Raw genomic sequence first — 16,196 nt, forward strand, 5'->3', positions numbered from 1 at the left:
CATATGCTAGGTAATCAATCATTTTACTCCAAAGAAAAATTAATATACCTGGTTTACTTAATGATGAATGCTCAAGCGAGCAGCTAGGTTGCAAAATAAATAAATAAAACTAGAGAGAATATATGCGAGCATATGAGCGAACATAAAACTAACACACCTACCAAAAATACGCTAAGCGAAAAGCATGCACACACACTATTAAGTTCGTCCATAGTTAATATTTTTTTTTTTTTTTTAATAAATCTTTCGTTAAGCTTTAGCAAATACAAGCTATCCAGGGATTTCATGTGCTTATTGCCATTTTCATTTTCAATTTTCTTTAGCTCTTTGCACTCTCTCTCTCACACTAAGTGAGTGAGGTCAGCAAGCTAATCTCCTGAAACGATGCTTATGCTTTCGCTTTTGAGGATTTGTTTTATTTTTCTACATTTTAACGAATCTATTTTGCCATATTAGATATAACTATATTTATAAGTAATGATGCAAGTTTATTGATTTGGCGGCAGCAGCGTAGAATATAAGTCATCTATTTAATAAAGGGGATAAGTAAGTTGCAAGCAAGCAGACAAGCTGGCAAGTAGTTTGCCGACAAAAGTGGACTCGTTTATTGTAGCATGAAAATGAAGCAAGTAAATGGAGAATTTAATATATAATTTATTTTTCTATTTTTATTAATATTTATTCTTCAAAAAATTGAAAAAAAGTAAATTTTTAAATCCTTGAAAAACTTGTCAGTAAAATTTTTCTTAAACGAAAAATAATTTATAAAATGTTTCCAAAATATAAATAATTCAACTACCGTTTTCGATTCGCCACTTCTCTACTCGCTATGTTAAAGAACACCTCTCGTTTCTTTACAATTACAAAATATGATTCTAACTTTGACGATTAGAATCCTGGTACTATTTGGCATTCTCTTTTGCCGAGATTAAGTATGTATATAAATAAAAAGAGAGTTATAAATTCTTATCTAGGTCTCCCTTATGAAAATTGTAGTTAAAGTTCATGGTATTATATTGATTGAACATATAGTGAGTGAATAGTATACAAATCAACAGAGGTGATTTTATGTGGAAAGTTATATACGAGTACAAATCAATAACAGTGATTACAAGAACTTTTCCATGAATATTCGGACGTTAAATATCATATTTAGGAAGTATTTTGCCTTACTGTGCCTCTACTCCAATGAGTTTATGTTATATTATATTTGATTTCCGAGTGACTTTCTGTCCGTCCGTCTCTCCGTCTGTCCATCCGTCTCTACGTGCAAACTGTAACTTGAGTAATAATTAAAATATCTTGCTGAAACTAGGTACACATGTTCCTTGGTACTGGTCCTCGTATTAATTAGTCGTGGCCTTGACCCCTTAATGATTTAATGTACATATCTCTCAAATCGTTTAAGCTGAATTAACCAAATTTTCTGAAAGAGGTTTTAGCACCTCTTTATATAATGAGAAAATAGGGAAAATCAGATAATAACCAGGCCTAGTCCTCATATAACGATTATGTTGAGGACTACTAAAAGTGCGATAACCAACAGAATAAATGCGCAATAAGGGAAGAGCTTTATAAGAGCAGGTTTAAAAATTTATAATTTGCGTGGCACCTAACACTTAACACGTAGAAGGAAACGTCTGAGACCCTACAAAGATGTTTTAACCATTTCTGTCTGCCCGTCTGTATATACACGTATTTGTCCCTCAGTTTTTGAGATATTGCTCTGAAATTTTGCATACATTATTTTCTTTCCAAAAAGTTACTTATATGTTAGAACTGCCGATATTGAAGGTCTATAGGATATAGCTGTCATACAAACTAATCGAACAAAGTCAAGCCCTTGTATGGAAAATATTCTTTATTTATAAGTATAAGTATTTTTACGAAAGTTGACGTAGAATGTTACTCAAGACAGTGCTACAGTGGTACACTGAAGTATATATGTACCATACAAACTGAACGATCAAAATCAAAAGATTCTATTATACTTTTTTTTTTTTTTTGCTATAAGAAAAGCTACCATACAGGGTATTATAGCTTTGGTAATGCCGAAGTTAACGTGTTTGCTTGTTTTCAGTTGCTTTACATAAATATTTTGTATAAATATATTTCTTATAATAGAACTTTAACAGTTTCATCCCTTAGGTTTTTAGCCTACTCGAAGGGAATCTTATACTAGTTTATACGATACTCTTATAGAAAACTGGCAGTAAATTCTAATATTATGCACTTTCTCTAACTCTAATAACGCCAACAAAAGGAATAAAAATTTACAATTTTAGCAACCTACAAATTTGGGTATTCATTTTGAAATAAAATACTATTTTTAATGCACTAACGAGGCCTAAAAATACAAACTTTGCTTTACTCTCGTAATAAGGAAATTATTTGTGGCTTCTTTTATTTTTGTTATTTATGCGAGCCATCGTAAAGCCATAATTTCTCAATTCAAAGAATTCAATATAATGATAAAATTTTAAAGTTTTACGGTTATTAAAATTCATGTCTGTTGTTGTATTATATTGTAAACAAAGTAAATAAATCGCTTAATATACAAATCTCAAAAATAAAATAACTTTGCAATATCGTAGACCATTTTATAGGCATAAAATGGTATTTCAGGAAATTCATATTTATTTACGCCGAATTGTACAATATTTAAATACATTTAGTTCTTACCTTCTGAATGAAGTGCCATAATTTTATTACTACAAGCTTTCACTAACTGACCATTATTGATTTAATAATAAATATTTTATCCTGGGTATTTTATTACTTTTAGAAATATAAATCTAAATACAGTAAAAACATAATATTTTGATGGGAATGATTTTTACATAAAAAACATTAAAATAAAGCAGAAAATTTTGCACCTGAAATATTTTAATACTAAAGATACGGATACATATTTATTGCATTTTTTATGATTTTCAGACAACAGCGATACGAGGGTTGCCTTTTATATTTCAGGATAAGAGAAAAATAATAAATATTAATCATCGAAGATCGTTTTATGGTTTTTCAAAATATTCTCCATTAAGCTTATACGCGAAACTTAAAGAATCGTCGAGATTAAAGCCCAAAACTTTAAAAACCCAATAGAAATGAAAATAAGTGAATTTTTTAATACCTTCTTGACAGCAATTCATATTTCTGCAACCATTCACAAAAGAGTTTTGTTGAAAGCTTAAATTTCAATGCTCACTTATTCACACACATAGCTTAAGCAACTTCTTGACGCAGCCGCATTTCACGAATTGTACAATAATTGAAAGCCGGAGCTTCTCCCCAAACAGGCGCCATATTTACCAGCAATGAAGTGGTTCAGCGAAAAACGGTCGCTAAATTTTTCCGTCTGTCATTGGCAAAATTAAGTTTCACATGACTGCACAGAGGTCAACACAAATCCACAGAAAAGAATGACAAACCGAGAAACCAAGAGACAGTGCAAAAGCCCTGCTGTGCTGTGCAATTGTTTGTCAGCTGGTCAAGGGCTGATTATACCGAAGCGCATCTAGTGTTTGTTTGTGGCATACATAGCTGATAGATGCTATTTCTGCTATAAATTCTAGGCGCACAGTGTGTTGGCTGTTGACCTAATATAGAGCGCGCTGACTGGCGCTGTGGACACAGGGACGCTTTACTAACGCAAGGCCTCGACATTTTGGGAATGCAACTATTCATAGCTGTTTTTTTGTATGCTCTTCCCATAAATAATGTCATAATGCTGACAAAAAGCTTCTGCGTTTATTTAGCTGATGGTCCTCTGTTGGGTGATTGACAAGTTTCGTTGTGTTATTTTTACGGTCTAATTATTGGCAACCTAAAAGCGTAGTGTCATCTGCAGGTACGCTATTCCTAAAACTGTGTAGGTGTGGAGATGTAGAAATCGGTCTAGATCGAGTCTATAGTTTTGTATGGCTTTTTACCATATAGAGAGCTAATCGCTGTTTTAGAGTATATTAGCGTTAAAATATTTAGATAGACTTGTTCAACGGCGATCGTTTTTAATACTACAGAGCTTATCAACCAATAATAATTCTTTTCGGGAGATCGGGAAAAATCTACCTATATACAATCTGATCAAATATGTCCCGGACTGACCCATGAATTTTCTGCCTACGAATCTGGTCATTTTTGACGGATTGATTCGCGTAAGCGCAACAAAAAGGGTCAAGTAGTATGCCTTATGGGCCGTATTTCCTCTGAAGAAGCATAGAAACACTTAATATTTTGTCGGCTTTTCTGATACAAGGTAAGGTGACAGTTGCAAGGTCCGGTTTCTAGAAAAATCATGGTTTATGTAATTTGTAATAGTGTATGTAGTGCAGTTTTAACTTCAACTTTTGCAGAAGCTTCTAACAAACGAAATCTCTTCAAAATATATTTCATAAAAAAACGCTCTAAATATGTCTGCTTCCCCAGCGTGATTTCCTTAGAAGGAGATTTGCTTCGTAGGAAGAATTTTATTTAAGCTGAAAAAAACATTGAAGTTCGAAGAAGATTGAAAAAATTTTACTAAAAATCAAAGTTTAAATTAGGTCGAAACATGTTCAGAAGAAAGCACAACTGTTTCGATAGAGAGATTTTCTTATAAAGAACTATGAATAGTCGGAAAAATTTATCTTGAAGCTGTGAAAAACTTTGAGGTCTTAGAAAGATGAACAGCATTTTAGATTAAGAAAGCTAAGTGTTCACTATTAAAAAAATAAGTCGAAAAATGTTCAGAAATAATGCTTTACTATAAGGAAATAATTTTAATTTTCTACAGGGTACTCACCGCATAGTCAATACGTTTCCGCTCATTCCGCTCAATACTTTTGTTGGTATTTTAAAGTATTGTTGTTATGTCGGAAACTGTTCACATGCACTTCAATCGACAAGTCATTCCATTTCATGTAATATACCGTTATGTACAAATATATACAAATACATATTATATAGTCGTATGTGCCCTCCAGCCACGCTTGTGACAGCGCCAGTCACTCTTCCATAGAAATGGTTGAAAGAGAAACTGCCAACGATCACTTAGCGAATGACACACATACATGTGTACATAGAAACCCAGCTACGAGTTAACTATTCAACAATAGACTTTATGTGTATGTGTAGTGTGAGCACAGTCTGTAGTCTAAACAGCACCGTTGTGCATTGTGACACGGCTCATTGCAGCTATTTGAGCTTCCGCGCTGCGCTGACAGCGGAAAATGATTGTGCTGATGAAGCGAGCTAAACAATGCGACCAAGCAGTAGCGCTGAAGGCAACCAACGCTACTCACATACACATACACTAACACATCAACCTCCATATTTAGTGCTAATCATAATGGTGCAGTTGATAATGTGGATGGCGGTGATAATATTGCAATATTTAGTGATGACGTCGTAAATGCTAATAATTGCGATGCTGTGCGCCTTGCACTAGATGGCGCTGCAATCATAACAATCATTATAATGACTGTCGCCAGTGTGATTGCGGCTGTTGCAGTCAGCTATGTTTGGCTACAATTTTTTTTTGTTTTTGTTATTGCTATTGTAGGTATTTGTTGTCAGCATTGTCAGTTGTTGGTTTTGCTAGCATAACTGTTGCTAAGAGTACAAACAGATATATCTTTTTACGTATGAGTGCGACTGGGGTTATGGTGGTGCTTCGGCATAATGACAAAGGCACATCTACTATATAAGTACATCGTTTTTATTTTATGAATATATTGTATATACACATTAAGATGCTTCAAAAAAATTTAAATTTTTTCCCAACTCTTAACCTCTCAAATGTTTCTAATTGATAAGAAATAAATATTTTCCAAAAATTAGTAATGTTTAAATAACTGTAGCTACTATTCTTGTAAAGCTAATCACACTTTGTCTTAAAGTTTAGTAAAGCGCAAAGATTCAACTTTAAGAATATAAAATGTTTCATTGTAAATAATTGTGTTAAAAATGTTTAAATTTAATTTTAATAAAAAAAAAGAAAAAAAAAGGTAACGGTATTTCTTACAGCTTAATTTGGTATAAAAAACAAATCTTTTTCTTGATTTGGATTGTTCAGTTTGTATGGCAGCTATATGCTATAGTGATCTGATCTGAAAAAAATGTTCAGAGATTATGGCGATGCTTTTGACAAAGATACATGCCAAATTTCTTAAAGAGTTTTCCATGCAATGACTTGAGTTTTATTGATCAGTTTATATGGCAACTATATACTATAGTGGTCTAAAAAATTTATTCGGAGATTATAGCGTTGCCTTAGGTTACAAACTGTGCCAAATATTGTGAAGATATTTCGTCAAATAAAAAAAATTTTCATATATGAGCAGTCATGAGCAGTTTCTTGAAGAGAAAAAGACATCTGCAAATTTTAGATCAATATCTCAAAAACTGCGGGACTTGTTCGCGTATGTAAAGACTTATCAGAAAGAAGCTATCTGTCAATGTTTGGTGAGAATTGTTTTTTTACATCCAATAAAAAATCATTTGAGAGAGTAAAAGTTGAGACAAAAAAAATATTTAAAAAAAGTGTGAACATCTCTAATGTACATGCCTAATACCCTTATATGCTCGCTCATTTCTAACCGTCTACAGCTGATGCGACATTTGCACTTTCCACTTTTCCGCTTTATTAGATGTGCGTCGAATTAAATGCTATAATATACGTAGCATACATATATATTTAGTATAGCTATAAGCTATTACAGCACAGCACAGCATAGCATATCATAACGGTGAACAGCGTGCACCACCCTCAAAGCTGAGTATAGCATTTTGAAGAGCGATTCAATTGCAAAATGTTTGTTTTCCACTTAAATGGGCAAAAATGTATGCAATGATGATAGAAATGTAAGTGAGCTGCGTTGATTAGCCAGTTTTAGTTACACATAAGTATACTTTCAATATAAATATATATATATATATATAACGAAGTAAATGCAATTAAAGCCTTCGATATATGTGAGAAATATCAAAAAAAAAAAAAAAAGAAAAGTGTAAAAAAAGTTAAACTCGGTTCAACATTTACATAAATATGACTACCCAAATACTATAAAACTTTAAATTTTAAGTGGCACATCTAGTGTGCCAGCCTACAACCAAAGGCGAATATTGAGAATTAATTGCTATATCAGTTGTTTACAAATTATAAGGGTAAATCTACATATATTAAGTAAAAATTAAAATATTTAATTAAAATATTTCTTGCTAGAATTTCAACGCTGGAAAAAATTCCTCCACTATTGTAATGATTCCAGCCTACTTCATGGATGAAACCTACAAGGAAAATCCGCAGCGGGGGACATTGTTAATACCAAGGCCAATGTTCGAAAAAAACTCAGAAATTTACAAAATGTTGGCTTTTACAAAAGTGGAACTTCAGCTAAAATTTTAATCATATTATGATCATATTTAAAAATTTTTAGATCATATATGTATATATATATATATTCTTCGATGGTTTCTAAGTGGAACAAAGGGCATCATGTAACGCAGAACTGTCTTCATTCATGGAGAAGGCCGGAATCACTGCAGCAGTGGAGGACCGTTTCTTAGCGTCGTTGGACAGCACGTATAACTCAAAAAATAGTTAATGTTATTTTTTTTCAAAAATTTTACTGTATATTCTTGAAACAGGTATAAGTAAATATACTCTGAAAATTTCAGAACAATCGATACTGTAGTTTTTTTTTTAAATTGCCAAAAGTCGACGTTTTGTTAGGCAGTAACACTAGTTGTGCCCCTTAAACGTTTCTTATGTTTCTATAGCTCACCCATATTCGAAATCTGCTATTCATTCTACTATTTAGAAGTAGTCTTCTTGTCGTGCTTTGAATTTTAGAAAAAAACGGGTGGCAGCTTCTTTCACATTCCATATGACGCAACTTGACCTCAAATTTGTATAGGTTACATGACAGGCTGATTATATGATTTGATTGTGCGTGCATTCATAAACATATTGTTAGCAAAAAATATAATATTATGTTGTAAAATAAATACTAATGAACATTTAAAAGTATTGCAATGTGCTCTTTGAGTTTGGGTTTATAAGGAAATACACAGAAGATCCACATCTATTATTATTTCATTACTTTTATGTATAAAAACCGTTAATCATGGCTTTGTTTAGTGATGCCTTACATTTTTAACAACAAAAATATAATTTTGTACCACTACGCACCGTCTTAAGTTTAATTCATAGGATTCTATGAGCAAAGTAGCCACTTAGCTTTATATACTTTCGTAAAAACCACCAAAAAAAATTTAAAAAAATTTTAAAAAAAAAAGGAAAATATTTTATTATTAAATGCTTTTATGGAAGAATTATAGCAACAAATGTGTAGTATATATGTTTAATTTTTTTAACAATAGTATATCCATGCTGATTTTTTCGTTACCGTAAAATATCATTTTCAAACAATTTAGCCATTAACCACAAGCAACACACAATGTTCACTTTTTTGTTATATATATACATAATGTATAAATACACACATATACACGTATTCAGCTATCAACTTTCATTATAACGATTTTATAAAACACACACATTCATACATAGACATATATGCATTTAATGTACACAACCATTAATATCAACATATGTCCTCCCACTTGCTCACTTCTAATGCTCTTAATGGTTGCAACACTTGAGCATTGAATGACTTGCAGCAGCTGCTTTTGCTATTTTCGCCACTTGATGTCATAATTGGTTATACTTAGTAAGCAATGATGAGTAGCAACAATGTGGCCAAATTGCTTAAGCAGAAAAGTTGTGACAATTTTGTAGTTTTATTATCAACAGTTCATAGCTACATGCTCGTTTAATGGGCTGGGTTCAACTTTTATGAGACATGTGCAATAACGTTATTTTAAGCATTACTCATCTGAAGCTTTACAATTTCCCAACTTTCTGGCAATTTGTGAACTACATTTGAAAAGAACTGCGACATCTTGACGGCCGAGAAGGAATCAAGCCAATTTTTGATAACATGTTCTGAAGTAATCCATACTTCAGTGAGGTCGTTCTGCATCCACCGAAACAAATCATTGCCAGAAGCAACAAGGTCTAGGCTAAAAGGCCAAACTTTTCAGCTGCTGTTTTCCAAATAGTTTTTAGCCGATTTTGCGACATGAAACTGAGCGTTATTATGTTGGAAAATTAATATCACGTGTCTAGCTGCAAACTCTTCGTGCGTTTTTCGATAATCGCTCGCTACAATTGGATGAGTTGTCCTTAGCGATCCCTATTAAAGGTTTCACCTGATTTTAGAAGCATGTGATACAGCACGCCCTTCTATTCCCAACAATCACAGAGCATTACCTTGGCGTCATGGATATTCGGCTTTGCCGATGATTTCACTTATGCGCCCGATTTCACATATGATTTTTTGTGTTTATGATTGTCGTAATGGATCCATTTTTCATTACGTCACCTTTCGCTGCAAAGACAACTTCTTTTTTTAGCTTTCAAACCGTATTTCTGGTATACAACTATACATATCGCAACCAATTTCCTTGCTTTGTATCCGACTGCAACAATCTTCATCGAATAATGCTTCCAGTTCTTCATCTTTAAACTTTTTGGCCACCCAGTTCGTTCTTCGTCTTTGAAGCCAAAATCAGCATTGGAAATCGGGCAAACCACTTTTGATACGTTTTCTCAGCTAGAGCATATTTATCAAAGATTTTCAACAAAACACGATGACTTTCGGCTGAGATTTTGTACGCATTAAAGTAATGAGAAAGAACTCTCCACAAAAACACTTTTTCAAGCACGAAATTTGACATACTTGACTAAAGTGATATTATTGTTATTGCGGGGACACTAGCTTCTAGCAATTTACGCCATCTCTTAGCAAATAGCTAGATATATCAATGTATGTTAAGATAAATTACACATTAAAATATATATTTCGTATATAGTCAGCCAAAAATTCGAAAATCATTACATGCAGCATATAGAGACTGGGTTAATTCGTAAACTGAGTTTTGCCATTTTCTTCATCAAACTATAACATAGTATATCCAAAATTAATCGTTCACTCAATTTCGCTAAGGTAAATGCTATATTAACTAATATATATGGTATAAAGTATAATAATCCGTTTATTAGCTGTATGGATAAAGTACTGAACTGGCTTTATTAAGTTTTAGTACTAGTATCATTTTCAAGAAAACATTCTCACGTAATGTCTTAAAGTTTCTTGCAAATTGCTCGATGTTTTTGTTATGAAGTCATTAACGGGCCCGTCGACACTCATATACGGTATATGGAGAGCTTGAAAAGTTATAGTCCGATTTCGATCATTTTTAAATATGAGTCGCCATACCTTGGAGACACTTTTTGCACAGTTGTATCGCGATATCTTCGTTGTTGCTTGGTTTACATATTGCAAAGAGAAGTTATCTGCTGGTTCTTAGAATAGAGTCACTTGAAAGCACCTTTAGAACGGATTAGTCTACTTTTAAACTGTAACAAGAAAATGTCAAGAGAATACTATGTACTAAACTTCAAACAACTTTGATCAATTAGTTGCTGAGACATGAAATTCTTTACAAAAGTGTGCGGTACCCTGCCTAAAGTTCTTCTAAGGAATCTTTTTTTTTTTGTAAAGGGTATTAAAGCCGTTTTACTTTGTTTTTTATAACTCGATCAGGGTAAATTTAGTTTGCCACCAAGTTCGTAACACCAAGAAGCAAATAGCGGTGACCCTATAAAATATATACATAAATTATCAGTATGATGAACTGAGTTGACTAGCCAGGTCCGTCGGTCTGTCTGTATATACGCGCACTAGTCTTTCAGTTTTTGAGATATCGATCTTAAATTTAGCATATGACCATTTCTCACCTAGAAGCTGCTCATTTGTTGGAATGTCCGATGTCAGAACTTTAAAGCATATAGCTGCCATACAAACTGAACAATCGGAATTTAGCTCTTGTATCGAAAACTTTTTCATTTGACGAGATATCTTCACGAAATTTGGAACGAATTATTATTTAAAGCAATAATGAAGTCTCTGAAGAAATTGTTTCGATCGGATCACTATAGCATATAGCTGTCACACAAACTGAACGATCGGAATCAAGTGTTTGCTTGGAAAACTTTTTCATTTTATGAGATATCTGCATGAAATTAGGCACGAGTTAATATTTAAGGCAATAATGGAATCTCCGAAGAACGTGTTCAGATCGAGTCACTATAGCATATAGCCGTCTTACAAGCTGCACGATCGGTATCAAGTTCTTCTAATGAATCTTTTGTATTTTTAAAGATCTTATAGCTTCAATGCAAACGAAGTTAACGGTTTTTTTTTTTAAATAACGCCAGTTTGGTAGCGTCTAGCAGCCCTATTTTGTACCACAAATGAAGCAACATCGAAAATATTTTAAATTGATTTCAAATTTAAATCAACTTCTTCCTTTAAAGCAATGATATACTCACGTTTTTTTATACAAATATTATATTTATATTTGGTCACATAAAACGCAAGTGCCATTTCCCTTAAAAAAGTTTCCAACACCAAGAACAGTTGGTTACACATCATCAAAGCGCACGCTTTCAGCCTAATTCACACACGCTCACCTATAAACTCACAAAAACACATAAACGCGCGATGACAAGAAAAATACGTGCGACAACCCTTTGAAGTATCTAAATAACGGTAAGCATTTGTGAGTCATTTGAAGTCACTTAAAAGGCATCACAACTGACACGTTTTCACCGTTAGTCATAAAAAGCCAAAAGTGTTGCGCACAGCCCTTCGCAAGAGCAGCAGCGAAAAGTTGCACAGTTAATGCCACAAACATGCAGAACAAAAGGCTTAGTGCAGTGAGTGTGCGAGAAAATTTTACTTTCTTACCCCACACATAGGTATATGAAAGTGTACAACTAGCGGTTTTTAAATGCTGCTTTCTGCACATTTTTCACCAAAACTTGGGTGCGGCAGTGAGGTTGTCACAAAAATTTCAAAAAAATTTTGCAAACTCACATTATGTTGCAAGAGCAACTGTGAACGACATAAAGCAAAAAAGAGGGTAAAAAATTATACAAAAAAGGCGTATAAAGTGAGGACTCATGTGTGTCATCAAAAATTTTGAATTTGAAATTTCTTTAGTAAAATGTTACTCATACGCCGTGTGGCGCACACGAGTGAGGTGACACTGCAAATATAGGCGAATCAGTTGGTTAAAATCACATACATATGTGCGTGTGTGACAAGCCAAGTCATAAATATTTATATATATATGTACAACCATACATGCTGAAATGCATATTTACATACATATAGATATATATTTACAGAGATATACATATATTTATATGTGCATGCATAGCATATATACCATATTTACATATCTAAAACGCTTACTAACGCTTACTAACGCTTGTGCTTAGCTCTTCAAATATTTTCAAGCATAACTCTTTGTAAAAATCCAACCGCATACACATTCATACAGCTATGGGCGTACACACACACACACAAAGGAACACATAATCACACATATACCATATATGCGGTTTATTTACTTAGCTTTTTATGGAGCTTACCAAAAACGGATTCAGCGCCACTTTACACACCCAGCTTGTTTGCGTAAATCTGCATATAAAAATGTACCGTTATTAAGAGTAAAAGTGTTTGCTGAAAACTGTATGAATTTGCTGATGTTCGCATTTTGGTTATTTTTAGACTTTAATGTTTTTGTGCTAATTTTGTGAGGGAATTTCATTTGTTTATTAAAGAAAATTGAAATTTACTTAAGCTGAATATTGCGCTCCTGCCATGAAATAAATTGATATTTGCTCATACAATTCAATATGTAAATAAACTAGCAGATCACTACACTTTGGAGAGAATTGAACATCGAACTATTAATATAATTTATATTTAATTCCGCATACGATCGTTGCGTGAGAAGCCAACTGCGCGTCATCTCTCATTTGATTTCTTGAGAGTTTTTCAGAAGGCGGCATTTTAATTATTATTTATTAAGAGCACTTATTGTGAACTTAGTTAGTAACAGTTAGACACATGCTGCCGCGAAAGATTTGGAAGAAAATTATATGTTCTGTCTGTTTGTAGTGCATTATTTTGTTTTATAATCAATAGTATTTGCAGCGCACGCGATATAAGAAATTTTCTAGGTAATTTTATTACACCTTGGCTTAGATAATTGGCGTTATAGTAAGAATCCTTATATCTTTGGAAATACCTATAATATAGCCTATGTACACCGGAGTTAGTGTAGCTTCCCAACGATTAGATTATTTTTCAAGTCCGTTAAGTAGTTTCGGAGCCTTTTCAATTCAAACAATCAAATATTTTCTTCTAACAAAGTCTCCCCATTAAATATTAAAGATGAACTGACAGAGTTTATTGCATTGAGCGGCTACACTTAAGAAGCTTATAACTCAAAAAATATTTGAAATTTGAAAAAAATATTTTCTCCGATAATTTTTCTGATAGCTTTCAGGTCTCGAGAAGTTAAGGTTTCCTAAAGAATTTTAACCGAAAAATTAAACTGAGGTCGTCTTAGATACAATTTATATACTATTTTTTTTTAACTAAAAACCAATGTTGGCTATTGAGGTGTGTAACGATTTCCCATAACTTATTTTCGTGAAAGCTTCCATCCCAATAAAAAAAAAAGTCGCAATTCTCAATTCAAATTAGTGACTAATAAAACAAACACATGATAAAATTCTCATAAACTTGCATATTACAATAAAGGTTCAATAGAAAGCAAGCGTTTATATCACCTTCAGGGAATACTGTAGTCTAGAAACATACATTTTAGTTAATTTTTAAAATGTCGTAAAAAAAAGGCAATAAATATTTTTACCATCGATTTTTTATCAGTTATTTATTAATGTTACAAGAATACAGAAAAAAATTCTAAGTAAAAAAAAAGTTAAAAATTTAGAAAACTGGTAGCTGATGAAGTCAATGAATGAATCAAAAAATTGGCACATGAGCATGCCCATGATTCAACACTCCTGGTCATTTGAAATAAAAATATAAAAAAATTATTAAAATAGTTAAGCTTTAAGTTTAGAGATGGGGCTAGTTCATACTCGAGAGAGATTTATAAAAAATATTTTCTTAAAATTTCAAGTCAATCGATCCAGTAGAACTCGAGAAATCGTGAGTATCGTATTGAAAAAGTCTGGTTTGAGTAAAACGCATTTAAAATTTCGCGTAAAGTCTTTTGGTTGATTGGACCCAGTCGAACCAATTAGGGGCCGTGTCAGTAAAATGTCTATGTCTCTGAAAATTATTTAGATTTTAAAAAAATCCTCTCATAGACACATTATTAAATATGGAAACTTTGAAAATATGACAACAAATCGATTTTTTTGAAATTCTACACTAGAATACCCCTGTAATGAGTAATCAGCATAATAGTTTAAAATCAACTAACTTAACAGCGAGAAGAGCATTGTTGAATAAGCTTTAGATAAATTTATTTACTATAAAATATCATAAAAATAAGATTACGAAATATGAAGCTCTCAAGCTTTCTTGATTACATACTTAGTTCTATCCAAAAGAACTAGTTGGATTAAAATTCAAAGGCAAAAGCAAATTTGTGATTGAACCAAGGCGCCTTTAAGATATATATACATTTAGGATTTTAATGAATTCTCTGCAGTTTTTGCAATACAAGGAACTTACCGATAATTAACAACTAGGTTTGTATACTGAACCTATATAATCAAAAAGAGTTGAAATGTTTGAGGAAATTAAAAAGTTGTTAAAAATTCATCGTTGAATAAATATTCATTAGTAGCTCTTTTTTTACATAGCATATTTTATATTATAGCAATAAAAATAAATAAATAATAAAAATTTCAAAAAGTTCATACATTCAAAAGCTCCGCTAATCACATTTTTCGATGATGAAAACTTCAAACTAAACAGCATTTTATGAAATCCAATCTCTTAATAACTTTCGAATAATTTCGTGAAATGTATATAAATTTATATATCATTGTTTTGTGTTTTTTGTTACAGTACAATGACTCACTCACTCATGACACTGGACATCTCCGGCAATAAAATGCAGCACATACCGCTGGAGGCGTTGCAGAAATTGCATTCGTTAACGCGCCTTGTGGCGCAGAGGTGAGTTTTTGCAAAATTTTTTACTCAAATAAAAATATCAGATTACATTTTTTTAAATGTGTTTTACAAAAAAATTATTTCGTAATATTATTTTGACTTACTTTTTGTTAGAAAAAAAAAAAAATATAATAATATTATGTATTAAAAATTCAATAGCTTCTTTTTCTTATTGATATTACTAAATTATTTATTTGATGGTTTTTTTTATAAAAATAAAGTTGTAAAATTTTTTTTTGGAAAAATTATCGAAATCAAATTTTGGAATCATTTTTTATAAAATTTTTTTTTGAAATTCTGAAAAAACTTGCATGATAATGAACTTTTTTGGCGTTAAAATTTATTTTGTGAAATTGTGAAGGAAATTCAACTTTTATAAAACAATTGTTTGTAGATTTTGTATAAAAATCTGTGAATGAAATACAATTCTCTTTTATTGTGGACAAATTTTTGAAATAGTCCCAATCGTTTTCTCCTTATGTATGTTCGAAAATCCATTGATTTAAAATTTGCTTAAGGTTTTATTCAAACGTAAATCTATTCAATATTATAATTTCAGAAGAATAATTGGACACATCACATTCCCAGTTTTTTATTTGCAATTGAAAAATATAAAATGATTATGCTTTTAATTTTTAGTTATAATTTTTAAGCTCCAGGACTCGTTCAAATAACCTGTCATTTAGATTGATGAGATGAATATATAAAAATGTGTACTTGATTACTAACAGGATTCTATGATAATAAGACTGTTTCTTGCAAAGGTTTGACGCTACTTCGAATTCTGGCATTCCAAAATTTTAAATTTTTATGCATGAAACGGTGCTAAGTATTTACGTGAATTATTAACCAAACTTTGCCACACATACTTTTTATGGTAGCATACTACTGTCTTTCGACAACTTACTATTGATGAAACTGCCTGTTTCACGATAAGCCAAGGTATAAAAAAATTGGTCAGCGATATGATAGAGGGCTTTTAGTTCCTATAATTTTTAATAAATCTAGCTGAAATATTGATTGCTTGAAGATACTGTTTTTTTATTCTATTATCAGATAACCTTCTCCAAAATCTTG

At 32.0% G+C, this 16,196-nt stretch overlaps 1 protein-coding gene across 2 annotated transcripts in view; it reads left to right on the forward strand.

Moving 5' to 3' along the window:
* Nucleotides 1–16,196, forward strand: part of LOC106616925 (chaoptin) — a 244,135-nt gene that overhangs the window by 218,437 nt on the left and 9,502 nt on the right. For both annotated transcript variants that reach the window (XM_014233860.3, XM_036359758.2), the window contains exon 5: nucleotides 15,012–15,122. In XM_014233860.3, coding sequence (XP_014089335.3) covers nucleotides 15,012–15,122 — 111 coding nt within the window. The remainder of the gene's footprint in view (nucleotides 1–15,011; nucleotides 15,123–16,196) is intronic.

The sequence above is a fragment of the Bactrocera oleae genome, chromosome 3, assembly GCF_042242935.1.
Source record: "Bactrocera oleae isolate idBacOlea1 chromosome 3, idBacOlea1, whole genome shotgun sequence".
Classification (NCBI taxonomy): domain Eukaryota; kingdom Metazoa; phylum Arthropoda; class Insecta; order Diptera; family Tephritidae; genus Bactrocera; species Bactrocera oleae.